The sequence below is a fragment of the Phaenicophaeus curvirostris genome, chromosome 22 (genome assembly GCF_032191515.1).
Source record: "Phaenicophaeus curvirostris isolate KB17595 chromosome 22, BPBGC_Pcur_1.0, whole genome shotgun sequence".
NCBI lineage: Eukaryota > Metazoa > Chordata > Aves > Cuculiformes > Cuculidae > Phaenicophaeus > Phaenicophaeus curvirostris.
In genome coordinates this window covers 4564399-4580207 of record NC_091413.1, presented here as the reverse complement: position 1 = coordinate 4580207, position 15809 = coordinate 4564399, and the positions used below count along the sequence as shown (strand labels likewise).

General features: G+C 46.9%; 1 protein-coding gene across 8 annotated transcripts in view; it reads left to right on the top strand.

Moving 5' to 3' along the window:
* CASZ1 (castor zinc finger 1) overlaps positions 1–15809 on the top strand; it is a 199532-nt gene that overhangs the window by 173339 nt on the left and 10384 nt on the right. For all 8 annotated transcript variants that reach the window (XM_069874647.1, XM_069874643.1, XM_069874646.1 and 5 more), the window contains 8 exons: positions 1564–1705; positions 2754–2817; positions 5306–5466; positions 8483–8605; positions 9466–9801; positions 10309–10507; positions 10987–11158; positions 13794–13942. In XM_069874647.1, coding sequence (XP_069730748.1) covers positions 1564–1705; positions 2754–2817; positions 5306–5466; positions 8483–8605; positions 9466–9801; positions 10309–10507; positions 10987–11158; positions 13794–13942 — 1346 coding nt within the window. The remainder of the gene's footprint in view (positions 1–1563; positions 1706–2753; positions 2818–5305; positions 5467–8482; positions 8606–9465; positions 9802–10308; positions 10508–10986; positions 11159–13793; positions 13943–15809) is intronic.

The following is a 15809-nucleotide window of genomic DNA, read 5'->3' as shown; positions in this document are numbered from 1 at the left end:
GCGGAGTGAATGAGAGGCTGCTCCATGGGACTGGAGGTGGGGAGGAGGCAGTAAAGGAACATAAATGGGAGAACAGGTTCAGTCGTGTCCAGCTGACCCTTGAAGAGGCACTGTTGGTGCGGTTTCCGTGGAGCCTGGCTCTACCCACGTGTCCAGAAGAGAGGCAGGAAACGCAGCTCTGCCCAACCAGTGGAGCAGGCTCTTCCCAGATCTGAAGGAAGAACGTGCCGTGTGTATTGCCTCGTTTGCTGGTGGCTGCAAAGAGAAAGGCACTGTGGTAAAAATGGAAAGGAAGAAAAAGCTTGGCCAGTCTTTGCAGTCCACGCAGCAGCCTCAGCCCTCTCTGCAGACTGTGCCGAGTTTGAGCAGGGCCCAGCGGTGCTTGTCCTGTAGCTCATTGCTAGATGTTTTTCTGATCCCGGGGGGCTGGTTCTGAGCTCCAGGTTTGCTGTCCCGGGTCTGGGTTTGGTGATGGTGTTGGAACAATCCACAAACTGGACCATTTTTCTTGCAAGCTCCACTTCTCTGTCCCTCCAGTGGGAGGTGTCCCTGCCCATCGCAGGGGGTGGAACTGGATGGGCTTTAAGGTCCCTTCCAACCCAAACCATTCCATGATTCTGTGATCAACGGGGAAGGGGAACTTTCCCATACTTCTCAAATTATTATTTGAAGAATTGTTTCCTAAAGCAGAGAAAGGTCAGGGAGGGAACTATTTTCCTTTATTTTTTAATAAAATGCCACTTGCTGTCTGCGAAGCAGCTCCCGTCAGCTGTACTGCCCGAGGGTAGATTAATATTTTAGTCACTTGGGGATTGTGGAAAAAAGCTCTGCAGACACGTTCCTGTCAGCAACTTTTTTTCCCTCCTTTTTTCTTTGCTGCTCTTTCTAATTTTTTTCCCCTTTCCTCTTTTTTTTTCTCTCCTTTTAAGAGAGTTTTTCTTTCATGGGCTCGACGCTAACACCTTCCCTAAAAAAAAAAAAAGAATTCCCCGTTTCTATGGGGCCAAGGGCTGGCGGTGGGAAGGTTTGAACCAAGCCCATTGGCTGTCACCTTCGATAGCCCCGACAGGGCAGATGCTGCTGCTGGGCAGGCGCAGTGGTGGCCAGCGCTGTCGCTACGGCAACGCTGGGATTGGGGACGGGAAAGGGGGCTTGACTAGCAGTCGAAAGCTGCCACATTGCCTCAGCGTTAACAGAGTCTTTAATAAACGCTTAAGAGGCAGCCCCGCAAATTAGTTATGACAGTTTGTGCAGAGAATCAGGTCTCCCCCACGCTCCTTCCGCCCTTCTCCTTTAAAGGGCCCACAGCCTGGACAACTTTGACATAATTTTGCAATAATTATCACTTGAAGAATTTCCACGCCGGAGTGGATGTCAGAACCCATCATGTCAGCTTGGCAATAAACGCTGACCAGCAATCCCAGCACTTCCCTCCCCCCACACTTTTTCTTTGCTTTTCCCGTTCCTGCCCTGGTGCCGGCGATTTAACCGACTCCTTGGCCACTGGAACCTCATTGGAGACCTCCGGCTTTCATCTAATTTGTGCTCATCTTTCTCGAGCAGGGAACGGACAACCAGCAGCTCCCGGACGGTTCAATCCAGTTCAAGTGAAGCAGGAACCTGCGGAGGCCATGGGATCGTCGTCTGCCACTGGTCAGGACTCCTTGCAGGAGCACAGCTTGGACCTGAGCGTCAAGGATCACGGGTGAGAGAAGCAAGCAGGCAGGCACACTTAGCTCTTTCCACATCGAGATCCAAGAAGTTTCCATACCTGTAACGAGAGGACGTGTGTTGATGATGGGCAGTTTCACAGTGGCTGAGCTGGACTCCCCCAAACAGGAGGCAGGGAGGTGCTCTCTACTCCTGTTCAGTGTATGTTCTCCAGATGGTTTTGGGGGCTCACAAGCACTGTTTGCAAAACAAGCCACTGGGAAAGCTCCTTCTTTCAGTTAGATATCCCTGCTGTTGCCACCCAGAGCCGATCGGAGGCTGCTCCAGCACCACACTTGAGCCCACAGGAGCATTTGCAGTGATGTACCAAGGAACAGCATGGAGTCAGAGAGGCGCCTTCCAGAGAAACGGGACGCACAGACAGTTGGGTGTCAGGCTGCCTGGGTCTGGCGTGTGCTGGCCTGTAGTTATGGTGGTGAATCTTGGCACGCGCGCAGATGTGAATTCACCTATCTCAAAGCGTGTGTCCCACTTGTCCAGCATCTCTGCTGAGAGCAGGAGTGTTTGAGGATTGTCCTGTGTGGAAAAACTGCAGAGGAACTGATACTGGGATAAGTGAGGGCTCTGCTCTGACCTTTGAATCATAGAATAACCAGGTTGGAAGAGACCCACCGGATCATCGAGTCCAACCATTCCTATCAAACACTAAACCATGTCCCTTAGCTGTGACTGTAAGGGTTGTTGCTCTCCCTGGCTGTATCTTTCAAAGTTGTAATGGGATGAAGGAATAAAACACAGGATGGGTTCCGAGTCAGCTAATAAAAAAGTGTGGTGATGTGGAGGAAGAGGTCTGGGATGTTTAATAGCAGAAAGAACTGAATTCTGCAGACCTGGGCCCTCTCTCTCCCCACCTTGGCTGTCACAAGTCAGAGTTCGTCCTGCCCGGGGGAGGGTGGGCATCGTTCTCTTCCTCGGGATGCAGCAGGTGAGGAGTGAGGCAGCTTGAAGGGAGAAGGATTAATCTCGGTGCTCGCAGTCCCTGCGCACATCTTAACTAAACCCTGTTGGTTTGTGTGTTCCAGTAATGAATCAAATGGCCACACAGTCTCGGCAAATTCATCTCTTTTATCCTCGCTTATGAATAAGGTAAGAGCCATCCATCAAACGCCTTTCATTCCCCCCACCAAGAGAAATTAAAGCTGCGATGGTGGGGAGGGGGGGGGAAGAGATGCGTTTGTTTTTTAATGTTTTGCCTCTAATAAGATGAGTTTGTACCATTTAAATTTTGAGACCATTTTTCATCGGGTATAATTTCAGAGCCACTGCTTACGAATTAATTTAATGAACTGGCTGAAGAAATATATTGCAGCCTCTGACACCTTTTTTTTTTCATCCATTCTAGACAGAGGAGAGTTCCGAAAGGTTTTTTTTTTAATTTTTATTTTCAGATCCTAGCAACTTCTCTCTCGCTCCCTTTTTATAGTTACTCATTTTGTTTATTTACTTAAAAACATTTTCTTTCAGTGGGGGAGGGGGAGGAGAATAATTTGTTTTTTATGAAAGAAGAAAAAAAATTAGAGATTTGAGCTAAAATCATCCATTTCTGTCTTCTGGTGTGAGTAATGGTGTCCAACAGAGCCCCCTTTACCATGTGCTGTAATATTTATTTTAGAGAATGCATGGTTTCTTTTTCTTTACTTTTTTTCCTTAAATTATGCATCATCTCAAATACATATTTCCCTTTCCCATGATAAATTCTACTGTACCAAGATTAATTTTGCTGTTGTGTGCAACCGCAGTGGAGATGGGGGCAGCCTTCGAGCCTTGCTTTAATGTTCCCCTCAGTGATAGATTTTACGGGCGTAACCACTGCTGTCCCCTTGGCTCTGGGCGTTACAGGCATCGAGGCCGTATTAACTGCAAGAGAGGGCAAAGCGACTTCGCCTAGTAATCTCCTGCTTCCTTTCTCTGTTATTTCAGCATTCTTTTCTCTCTGTGTTGTTTAATTTCTGTGTTTAGCCTTACGCCACTTTTCTCCTCCATCGGCTCTGTCACACTGGGTTTTTAATGTTCCCTTTTAAACTTAATTTCTTACTCGTTCCTTCATATTGTCCCTTTAGGGACTCCAAACATGAGGTTCTTTCTCTAGTGAGGAAATCTATTTAGCAAGTCTGGGGTCTGGAGTCGTTGTGAAGGCCCCAGCTCAGGGAAGTTCTGTATCAAGAGATGCTTAACTTGGAAAGCTCCTGGAGAATATGAGATTTAAGCATATGCTTAGAAAGAAGTGTTTGTTTGTGTGCGTAAGATTCTTTATGTTGTGCAAAATAAGGGTAAGATGGGTACAAAATGTGAGTTCTTCAGGTTTGTTCCCTTTTTAAGGAAGGAATGAGATTAACCGATGACAGAAAACAGCAGAGAATAGAGCCCACTGGTTTGGAGGAGCCTGTTCCCAGGCTAAGGGTGGCAGGATCGAGCTCAGTGTGCTCAGGAACACGTTACGTTTGCTTCTTGCCGCACACAATTTCTTTTCATGGAACAATCCTTCATTATTTGTCGAAGAACAAGAACCCTTTACAGAAACCAAATGCCCAGCAAACAGCAGTGGAAAAAGCCGACCTGAATTTCTGGCTCCAGCCATAAAGAGCTGCGGTCTCCACAGAGCAGCAGGGGCTTTACCTTCAGGGGGCATTAAGAGAGCCTCAAATAGCCAGGGTTCCTGTAGCGTATTGCAGTTTATTTAGGGGGGCACTGTCAGGCTTAATTAACTGATATTTCTAAAGGCCTTCAAGATCCTCAAGTGGGTGGAGTTTCTAATGCAAGTATTGGGCCCAATCCTGTGTTTCTTCATGCTGGGAATTTCACTGCCGTTACTGGAGGGAACGGAGAGCACAACAAAGCAAGAAAGGGCCTGGGGGACAGTGCATTTATTCTGAAAGAAAATGTTTTAAGCACTCTTGAGTAACTTCTTTTTTCTGTCCTGCCCATCACACGCCTCACCCTCAAATCTTCTCTGTGTAGAACCTATTTGAAACCTTTCACACTAGACAAATTGTGTGGCCAAGTCCTGCTTTGTGGACATTTAGTGCAGAAAGTGACATAATTTCTTTACTGAAGTTAGTAAGAATTTTCCAGGAACTTAAACGAAGCAGAATTTTTCTCCTGATGACTGAGATTTGCCCCCTCCCAAACATGCCTGATAGTCACCATAAAGAGACATCCTTGTGACTGGGACAAGGTGATTCTAAAACTAAAGCTCACCAGCTCTGTATGGAGACCAGCATTTTGTAGGAGCTCTACTGGGTTAATGGTTAAGCCTGACCACCTTTTCCACACTCAATGTATGTCTCTCTTCACCTCCATTTCCCCACATATAAAACAGAAGTGATGCTTCATGGCTGTGCATGAGATATGAGTGTTAGACAGGCACCTGAGTGTGGTAGTTGGGTGGAGGGCACAGAAGAGAGAGGTGCTGCTAAGTTTTAGTGATGCGGTTGAAGCAGCCTTTGCAGACTTATTGTATTCTCTCTTAATCTTTGAAAACAGATTTTTCTGTGGGGCAGTCCTGAGGGAATCCGGACTGGCAGTGTCCATGGCCATGTGCTGGGCTTGATGCAGCGTCTCTCTTCTATTCCAGATGTCCAAGACCAGTGCCAGCCTTGGCAACCTGCTGAACGTTAAGACGGAAGGAGAGGGCAGCCAAGCTGGAGCTGGAGAGCCAACACAGTACTTGGGCAAGGCAGTGAAGGCACTTGTCCAGGAGAAGCTCTCCGAGCCATGGAAGATGTACCTGCGCCGGTAAGGAGAGCATGGAACTGGGAATAGAGGAAAGGGAAAATTATTTCCTTTGCAAAGTGTCTGTCTTGGTAGTTCACACTGGAATGCAGAGTTCTCTTGAATTTCAAGGCCTTATTCTATGATACGGATCCTCTGATCGTTGGCCACTGAAAGAAAATTAGGAGTATGGGAACCAGAATGGTTTCTGCTGTTTCTGCTGCAGACAAGGAGGCTGAAAAGGCAAACGGAACAGATACCGAACTCACCCACACAGACACATGCACACACATGCCCCGACAGACACGTGCTTCGAGCACACACAGATATGCCCAGGCAGACACACAGGGGGTTGTGCTCTGACACGGATTGTTGCCCACAAATGCCTGTGGATGCTTCATAAATCGCAGACTTGGATGGAGAAGACTAGCAAGTCTTCTAGTCCGTCTCCCCTGACCAGCATCATTCCCTGCAGTCCATTTGCATTGTGTCCAGCCTGGGTTTAATTATGCCAAGCAGCATGGCTCTTTTCTTGTCTCTGGGAGTGTTATTCTATCACCTAATACGTTTCAGTGTCACAATTTTTTTCACGGTGTGCTGCCTGAATTTTCCCTTCTGTCATTTTCTGGCAGTTCTCCTGGTTATAGCTCCTTGAACTAGAGCAGAGAATTCCTCTCCGCAGCTGGCGATCACCCCCTTCAGACAGCCACAGACTTTTGGCATTCCATTTAACCAGCCTTGTTTCCTTCCTTTAATCCAACTTTGTACATTAGTCCCTTCAGCCAACCAACTGTGCTATTGCTGTTGTTGTTCTTGCTGTTCCTGTATCCCCACACCAGAAATCACCAGCCCTGTATATGCAGCTCACGCTTGTGCTACCTTGTTTGCATCTGTACTCTGTGTGTGTATCATGTTTGCCAGTCACTGCTCCACAGCATCGCTTTTAGTGTTGCTCTCATGAGTCCCCTGTCTATAAAAATAGAGCCACAGATGTATTAGCTGTGTGTTTCCAAATACAACTCTCGTATTCCGAACCTTCTCCCTTGTCTTGCAAGGCCTCGCTGTTATTTTTCTCCTCTTGAGCTGGTGTTGCCAACTCCTCCCAGTTCAGTAGCTTCTGTGAATTTCATTAACGCGCTGTTTACTCCTTCTCCTAGATTACTAATGAAGATGTTAAATAAGCTCAGACGTAACCAAAGTCATCCTCACGGCACTCACAAACTCTCCTTTCCCAGCTCGACGTGTTGCTGTTTGTCATTAGCCTTTGTTTACGGTCCTTGGGCCAGTTTTCAATCTGTGAGGTAGCATTCGCATCCAGGCCAGTTTGAATTAATTCTAAACATATGCAAGACTGTATCAAAATGCTTTACTAAAATCCAAATATATTGCATCCCTTCATCTACTAATTTTGTAATTCTATCAAAAAAAGCAATTAAATTTGTCTGGCGAGATTTATTCTTTATAATCCTGATGCTGTTTATTGCTCATGGTTCCTTTATCCTCTAGATGTTTAATGATTTTCTCCTCCCTCTTAATATTTGTTCCATTACTTCACTGGAAGTAGAACTTAAGACTAGAGGTATGATAATTGCCAAAGATCACTTGTGGGTTTTTTTTTCCTGAAAGAATCAGTACCTCGATTTTTAATTCCTTCTTTTTTTTTTTTGCCTATTTCCTAGTAGTTCCCACTCTGTGGCTTAGAAAATAGCAAACAGCAATCAGTTTGTGAGTTAATTTCTGTTGCACTTCAGGACATCCAGACTGACTGATTTGTGCATATTTGTATTTTTCAGCCAGTCTCTTTATCTGCTCGTCTAGGTGGTCTTCATTTTATCCCTGATTGTCCACTATGTCTTCTGTTTTCCCGTCCAAAGCAAAGTTTAGAAGGCGCTCATCATCACATCCTGTTTTTTGTGGACCTTCTAAGTACAATTCCTCCTGTCCCTGATGAAACGACCCCTTTAGCTTGCAGTAACTTGGGTTTCTTATCACTTACCACACTTCTACTTTCCTCCATCATCTCCCTGCAAGCCTTAACTGACTGCATGTATTCCACTCTTCCTTCTCCAGTACCAGTTTGTTTTCTTCTTCCCTTACCCTCAAACTGAGGAGAGGTCCCTCCTGGGACCACACAGCCTGCTGTTTGTTTCTTGCTTTCCTGCTCATCAGAGCAATTGTAGTTCGTTGTATCATAATTACGCAAGATTCCTCTGTTATGTTTCAAATCCTTCCTGGCAGTGTTTTTCACTTGACTGCTTGATTCTCTATCATTCTGGAGTTTCCTGAAATCACATGTGTTTGTGCTGTTTTACGAAGCCCAGAGAATCTCAGCAGAGCATGAGCAGCGAAGCCCTGCTTAGTGGGTTTTGCCCTCTTGACTGTTGCCTCCGAGATGATGAGGTGTATCGTAGATGATGGCTTTTGTTCTGGTTTTTGCATTGCAGCGTTGTCTCTTCTGCACTTCAGGGTCTGTCCTTTTCAGTATTTATCCATACTAGGTTGTAATGTCATAGATATCCATAGGTATCCATGGGATACCCTGTTGTTTCAAGGTGGGGGGTGGACAGATTCTCAATCTAGATCCCCTTGAACCACTGTTTCTCCCCTTTTGCCACTCCTGGGAGACCAAAACAGAAAAAAAAAAAAAAACCTGTAACGTTTCAGCAGTGTCGTCTTGGTCTAGAATTCCCCTAATTCACTGGCCTTTGATCGCTCCTCAGAGCCTTGGCTTTTGTACATCAGCACTCAAGAACAAGTGATTTGAGTCAAGTGATTTTCATCTTCTGTTTCAGAGTAGTTCTGTGTTTTGCCCCCACTAAAAAGGAGCTTCTCTATAAAGTTCAGTAGGAGCAGAATTAGATTCTTATTCTGTGTTCAGACCCGTGTAACAGGCAGTGTTCAAGCAACAACGCCAGCGGGTGCTGTTTGTGCAGCAGGGACGGTGACATTAGAAAACAGAACGGTAGTAGAGTTGAAAACCAAAGAAAACGTGTCTGTTCCAGCATGATTTCTGTAAATGCCTGCTTGTCTGCTTTGCCAGGTTTGGTACCAAGGATTTCTGCGACGCGCAGTGCGACTTTCTCCATAAGGTGCATTTCCACTGCGTGGTGGAGGAATGCGGGGCCCTCTTCAGCACCCTTGATGGAGCCATCAAGCACGCCAAGTGAGTGGGAGAGCGTGCGTCTTGGGAAACCGCGGGAGAACTCTCCACTGCAGGATGAGAGACACCTTTGAGTGGCTCCATTCAAGAGCAGGCACCCAGGCAGCCCTGAGGGCAGCGATTTGGGCATCCGCCTTTCCTGTGTAAATGTGCTCAGATGAAATTTTTGCAGGACGCTATGTCCTTTTGAATTTTGTTTCACAATCAATGCACTCAGCTTGTAAAAAAGAGGTGTCTCTCACAGTGCTGGCAAGGCTGAGGGTTGGATATAGCGTGCTTGACAGACAGTGAGTTCAAAGGAGACTCATATTTCTCAGAGCACACAAACACACCATCCAAAGAAATAGGAAAATATGGGAGGGAGAGGATCCTGGGAACCCAGCCACTGTCAGACTTTCTGTGGAGTAGACAGCTCCCCATCACTGCAGCGTAGAAAGCATTTTATTGTTCTTTGTCTTGTCATAACAAGTCTCTATTAACAACTTTTCCCTAGTCCTTAATTTATATGGGTTTGCTTAGGAGGTTCACATCATGTGGGTAAGGATCTTGAAATGAAGTTGTCAAGCTGTCCACCCCAACGGCCTCTCCTTCTCACCTTGCCGTGTTCTATATTGTGAACCCTTGGTCATTTCACATCATTTGGAACGCAGCAGGCAGCCCAGAGCTGGGTGGCCGGATGATACAGCCTGTGTTATGGAGGTTGCACAGCGTGCTCAGAGCTCTAGATGACTCCTGGGAGAAGAATGAATTTAAGATAGGCTCCAACTGTTGCAGTGAGGGGACTAGCACCTTCTTGTTGATGTTCAGTCAAGTTATATACAATAGTCGAGGATTTACAGCTGAATTACACCATTTTTTTGCAGCTTCCATTTCCGAACAGAGGGTGGAACTGTGAAAAGCAACTCCGAGTCTCCCTTCTCAACTGCTACTGAGAATAAGGCTTCACTGGCCCCTTCATCACCATCTGCTGCTTCTGTGACCATGGCGAGCGCTCCTGCCATCGACGTGCCCACTCCAAGTCCAGCTACTGTGCCCTCTGCCCCCACACTGCTAGCTTGGAAGCAGCTGGCTTCAACCATCCCCCAGATGCCTCAGATCCCAGCATCCGTGCCTAACCTGGCAACTTCACCCTTGGCAACGACTTCCCTGGAGAACGCCAAGCCTCAGGTCAAACCCGGATTTCTCCAGTTCCAGGAGAAGTAAGTTGGAGCTGCCTCTTGCTTTCTTATGTCCTCTCCAGCCTTGCAATCCCCTCTTTACCGCTCCTCCCACTGCCGAGTTTCTCCAACTGGGGGAAACCCTGGCATCTTGCAGCGTGCGTGCCCGAGAGTTTCATTTCAGTTACACAGAATTGAGCTGGGCAGAACTCTCTGAGTCCGCTGAGATAAATACAGGTGGAAAGGGAGAAACAGCATCTACCCAGACCTTGAGAGCGCGCTAACTTGGAAGTTTCGCCCTCAAGGACTACAGAACCCACCTTGCATTGCTGTATTTTAATAATCTTGATCAAAAAGGTGCCCTAGCTTGGTGGAACTGCAGTAGCGCTGCCAGCATCGGTTTTCCTAAGGAGGAAGGTGGCTATGGGAAATCTGTAGGCCACGTTTGGAGCAGAGGCTTCAGCTGGGCTCCCCTTGAATTAAATTTTGGCAAAGAAACAAATGTGTGAAATGAGGAAAGGTGATGATTGGGTTTTGGATGTATTCCAGCGATCCCTGCCTGGCAACAGACTGCAAGTACGCCAATAAATTCCACTTCCACTGTCTGTTTGGGAACTGCAAGTATGTGTGCAAAACCTCTGGCAAAGCAGAATCCCACTGCCTGGACCACATCAACCCCAACAATAACTTGGTGAATGTGCGAGACCAGTTTGCTTATTATTCGCTGCAGTGTCTCTGTCCAAACCAGGTAAGAGCAACTCGAAGGCTGAGTTCTGGGCTGGGTACGCGAGCGGGAGGGGGACAGGAGAGAGCAAGTAGACCGCACAGTAGGAAGCGAGGCTGAGCGTTCCATTCCCAGTCTTATGCGGTCTAGCAAAGTGTTTTATTTCCATCAAACTGAAAATCATGTTACTTTTGTGCTTCTTTGACTTGGGGGAAGTGGACAAGGCAGCTCTGAGAGGGACAAGATGAAATGAAATAAAAGTCTGTGATGAATCTCAGGGAAACCCACGAGTTAGGTTTGGGGTAGGTCAGTGTGGAATAGTGCAATACAGAATACAAAATGCACGACAGGGAACTGGTTTGCATTGCAGCTTGTGGAAGATGAAATGGATGTGATCTAGAGTAGCAGGCCAGGCCTTTCACGTCTCAGGGGTGAGAGTATTGGGCAGGTGAGAATCCATTTCATTTAGATATGAAGCAACCTGCCTGTTTGCCTCTCTCCAGCACTGTGAATTCAGGATGCGAGGGCATTACCACTGTCTGCGCCCTGGCTGCTACTTCGTGACAAACATCACTACCAAGCTGCCCTGGCACGTGAAGAAACACGAGAAGGCAGAGAGGAGGGCAGCCAATGGCTTCAAGTATTTTACCAAGCGAGAAGAGTGTGGCAGACTAGGTGAGTGTTCTTCTCTTTCCCCCGTCACCTTCCTCGTGTGGTCTGTCCTAAGAAAGGCACGAGTTAGAGCCTGCGACTTGTGCTTAAGTATTCGGTCATTAAATCACTGAACAAGAAATGGAACAAAGCAGAAAGTAGTGCGTGATCTGCTGGAGTTGAACTATGTTTTCTCAAACAGACCTAAGTTAAATGGATGGAAAATAGAGGATTATATATGTCTATATGTCTAGAGATACAGCTTTCCCTCTGTTTTACCTTTTTAACTGGTTGTCAAGGCCTTTGTTGTTGTTTGTACTTTAGTCTTCTGGGCCTGCTGCTTGTCTTGGGTGGAGTTTAAGAGTGCTCTTAGAAGCAAAAAAAAGCCATGGGGAAATGCTTGTTCTGATGAGTGACTCTTCTGGATCAAGGAAGTTGCTGCTTTGCCTGATTCCAGGCAGCTTCAAATGAAACTTTTTGGGGTTTTAGCCATTGCCAGCGTGATGTATTGGAAGCCAAAGGGCAAAGAACCAGAGCACAGGCTTGGGAAGCACCGGGGATGTGGCTCAGCCTCCAACGGTCACATGTCCCCTCACCAAAACTATTAGCGACGCTGCACTAGTTCTTAAATCTCAGTGCCTCTAGTGTAAAGCTGGTAGAACAAACATGACAACAGAAACTAGAATGCATCCCAGGGAGGCTTCTAGAGCTCCAGGACTCTAAGTAGGGGGATCCCTAAGGATAGCTCCAGCAGAGCTCTATTCTGAACTGCCTGGGATCCACTTAACCCTTCTTTTTGGCTTGACAGTATGACAGACCCAGCCTTCACTAACACTCCTTGTTGGAACAAAGGCTGAAACAAAATAGGGTTCAGGATAATACTCACAAGTGCTGTTCTCTCACATTGCAGGGAAACGGCCACAATAACCAGAACCAAACTTTTCAGCTTTTCAGTACATCAAGAATTTGTGGCTTGTTTGTGGTAACCAGGGTAATGAATGTCAACGCGCCACAGCCAGCGCTTACCTTGGTCTCATTTACACGGCCGTAGATTCAGCAGTTGCTGTTATTTACTCAACTTGAGGTGTTTCAGGTGATAGCGAGGCTAGACAAAGCAAGACAGTGATAGATGACACCCAGCCTCCATGGATGCCCTAGCAACAGGCGAGCCTTCACCTGCCCGCGGCTGATACGGTTTCAGTCTCGCCAGCACTGTTTGTTCTCCGTCCCAAAGAACAGCACAACGTGATGGGGAGGGCAGATGAGGTGGGGCTGTGGGGGAGGGCGATACCTAAACAAACAGCGACTTGGCATGCACATAAAACGCTATCTGGGAGCTAAAGAGGGGCTGGGTGTTTCAGGAGCTGTTTGGCAGCCAGGGATCTACAGGCTGTACGTGTGTCAGCAGTGTTTATTTTGGGGAGCGATGGGGTACACGCATCCAGCAGCATCTACATGTGCCTATAGCTTGGGCTTGCCGTGCAATAAACATACGTTTAGCCAGCACCCCGCATTTGCCTAGAGATACAGGCAGCACGATGGGATGTGTTTGTGCAGGTGCGTATGGTTATACCGACATGTAAATGCATGCCTGCTTCTCTCTGCTTCTGAAGTTGTGTTTGTATATCTAGCAAGTGCAGAAAGTTCTGGCCTGTTTTAAGGGCTGTGAGTGTTCTGCAGAAACACACACGCTAGGTTTTTGTCTCTCTGTTTGTGCAGGTATAAACAGACACGTGTGTATGGGTGAGGAGGGGGAGAAAGATGAAAAATACATACGTACGCAAGGGAAGGTGGACAGGCAGGTGTCTGGGTGCAGACAGATGAGTAAAACTGAGCGGCTCTGTAGGTCTGTACCGCTGTCCAAGGGGATGGACAAGGGAAGATGGAGAACAGGCAGAACCTGATTATTGACAGAGCTGTGCTTTGACTGCAACAAGCCCTTGTTTGTCAGCTATAGAACGCGGCTGGTTAGGGTGTCGGGTAATGAGATGCACCAAAGTTCCGGAATGCAAGGCACTATCCACGAGGAGCAAGATGTGTCAAGTGCTGTACACCAGAACCCATATAAATTGCTTGTTGTTAAGTAGCTGCCCCTATTACACAACAAATTTGGAGTGGCAGTAAACACTTCCTGGCTCATTTCTATCTGACCAGAGCACATACACTGTCCAGAGCTACAGCTTTTAAGAGACTGCTGTTCTGAGAGCACAGTTAAAGGGAAAAAAGAGGAAAAGAACTTTTCGTTTCTAATCTAATCATGAGCGTGTATTTTCGATTGTAATGTCTATGATAAAGTTAAATGTCTTGGGTTTGTTCCCTTGGTAAAGGAAAAAGGTGCTTGCAGAGACTGCAGAGCATTAGGCACTACTAGATGTAATGGTAATGTTTCTTTATAAAAAAAATGAAGAGGGATGGGACTAGCCTGCAGCTCAGGCTCACTTCTTAAACCTATATGCACTGTAATCCTCTCTTGCAGTTGCTCAGCAGGCAAAAAATCCTGGGTTGTTTTCATTCAGGACTGGTCCTGAAGACCCCATGACCGTTGATAATCTTCAGGCCACCAGAAATGGATGTAGCAGCAGCTTTGTCCCAGCTCTAGATCATCTTCCCCACAGTCCTTTTCCCTTTCATGTCCTGCATAATGGTTTTGTGTCTGTAGGTTGCAAATACAACCAGGTGAACAGCCACTTCCACTGCATTCGCGAGGGCTGCCAGTTCTCCTTCCTGCTCAAGCACCAAATGACATCCCACGCCAGAAAGCACATGAGAAGGATGCTGGGGAAGAACTTTGATCGCGTTCCCACTCAGGTGACTTGCTGGTTATTGTAGATCCGCGTGTAGTGTCGGTCCCTTCGGTTGTTTGCTGTGGAACTGCTTTAGTGCTGAGATTCCCGCACCCACACTCTCAAGGATGTCTGGCTGTATCGGAGGATGCAGCCAGGGTGTGCGAGTTCACCCAAGCCAGCTGTACTTAGTTGGAATTCTACAATACCAGGAAAGATAGTGAAGCATAGACATCAAAGCATTGCTTAGTGTAAACACCCTTTCCTTGTGAATTATAGAGAAAAGAATTGAGAAGGATAACATTGAATTACCCATATTTACAACTCACGCTCCCTCCCTGCTCTCTCAATATACACCAATTGGCTTATTAAATCTAAAGTGCTTAGGATGTGGAAGAATTGAACGTCCTGGTTAAAGCAGACATTTCCTGTTGCACATAAAGAATTATTTGCTGCTTCCACCTTCGATGATAGAAATACCAGTCTCGAAATTTCACTTCCCTTATTGATTTGGAGTCAGTCCTTGTCCTTTCTCAGGAAGCAGCAGAATGATGCAGTTGCTTCTTTTCTAGCACAGAACTAAGAGCAACTGGCAGATTAGGCTTGTCCATTTACTGAATGAATCAAAGAGTTTCAGCTGCAGCGCTGAGCTCCGGCTCAGAATGGCAGCAATACTGCACCTTCCTGCTTATTCTTCATGTTCTTTAGTTGCTTTAACTTCCATTGACTTGAGGGATGAAACAAGCTGGTTTTATTTAAATGCTGGTGACCGATCTGCCCCTAAGGACATCTGGCATATGAAAAGCAAAAGGGGCCATCTGCAGCAGCGAGATGGGAACCCCTGTTTGTTCCACAGCATGGGAATGAGAGGTCCCTATTAGTTATTAAGTAGTGTCAATAAGTTAATTGTTCAAGTCTACTGCTGTTGGATTTAATGAGTTCACGGATGCCAAGGAACTGGTGCTACTGTTGTGGTGGCTTTTGTCCTTAATACAAAAAGCTTAGGTACAAGAATCAAACTTAGGAGAGATTCAACAAATGGATTTGTCTCCAATGCTCTTCTACTTCGTGCTTAGTCTGGCCCTAGTAATTCTGGAACCTGCTGAGCGGAAAATGCTGGATTTGAGCTCCTCCTTTCCCTGGGAATCCTGTCTCACTTCAGCAGTGAAGAAGTGGTAATCGTGGCCTGAGCAATCCAGGAACGTGCAGAGCTAACCTTACCCATGGAGCGCTCCAGCAAACAGCAAACTGAGAATGAAACCATGGATCGGGGCACGTGGCAAAGCTAACCAGATTGCTGGACCACCACTGCCTTTCTGCATTTAAATGCTCTGACTCCAATTTTTCTCATTTCTTAGTGCTCAGGAGGCACTGGGTGGTGTGTTTGCATACACCTACCCGTGCAGCTCTCCAGAGAAGACCAGGCCATGCCCGGCCACAGCTGCTGCGTGGGGACAGGGCACACGGGCAGCTCCCTGGTTTCAGTCCATCCCCTGCTGCAGCGTCTCAGCATGCAGGCGCTAGGACAGTCCTGTCAGTAGTCGTGTATTCAGTCTCCAAAAGCAGCAGGACCTACACAGTAAGGTAGTAAAGCCAAGATTAACACCTCCTGATTTTGAATGCTTCAGAATCCACACACCGGGATACCGGTGCCAAGATTAACACTCCCAGCCTCTGAGCGCATCACAGTTCACATACCAGGATACACGTGCCAAGTCTAATGCTCTGAGCTCCCACCGAGGGAAGATTCACGCTCCTCGCCACAGTGCCATGGGTTCCACTCATGAGCATGTTCTAGCCATCCCTCGTGAACCGCGGCAGAGAGAAATAAACGTGCAGACAGATGGGTTTGGTCTTGGCGTCTTGCTTTTGGTGTTAAAGTCCCTGTCCTG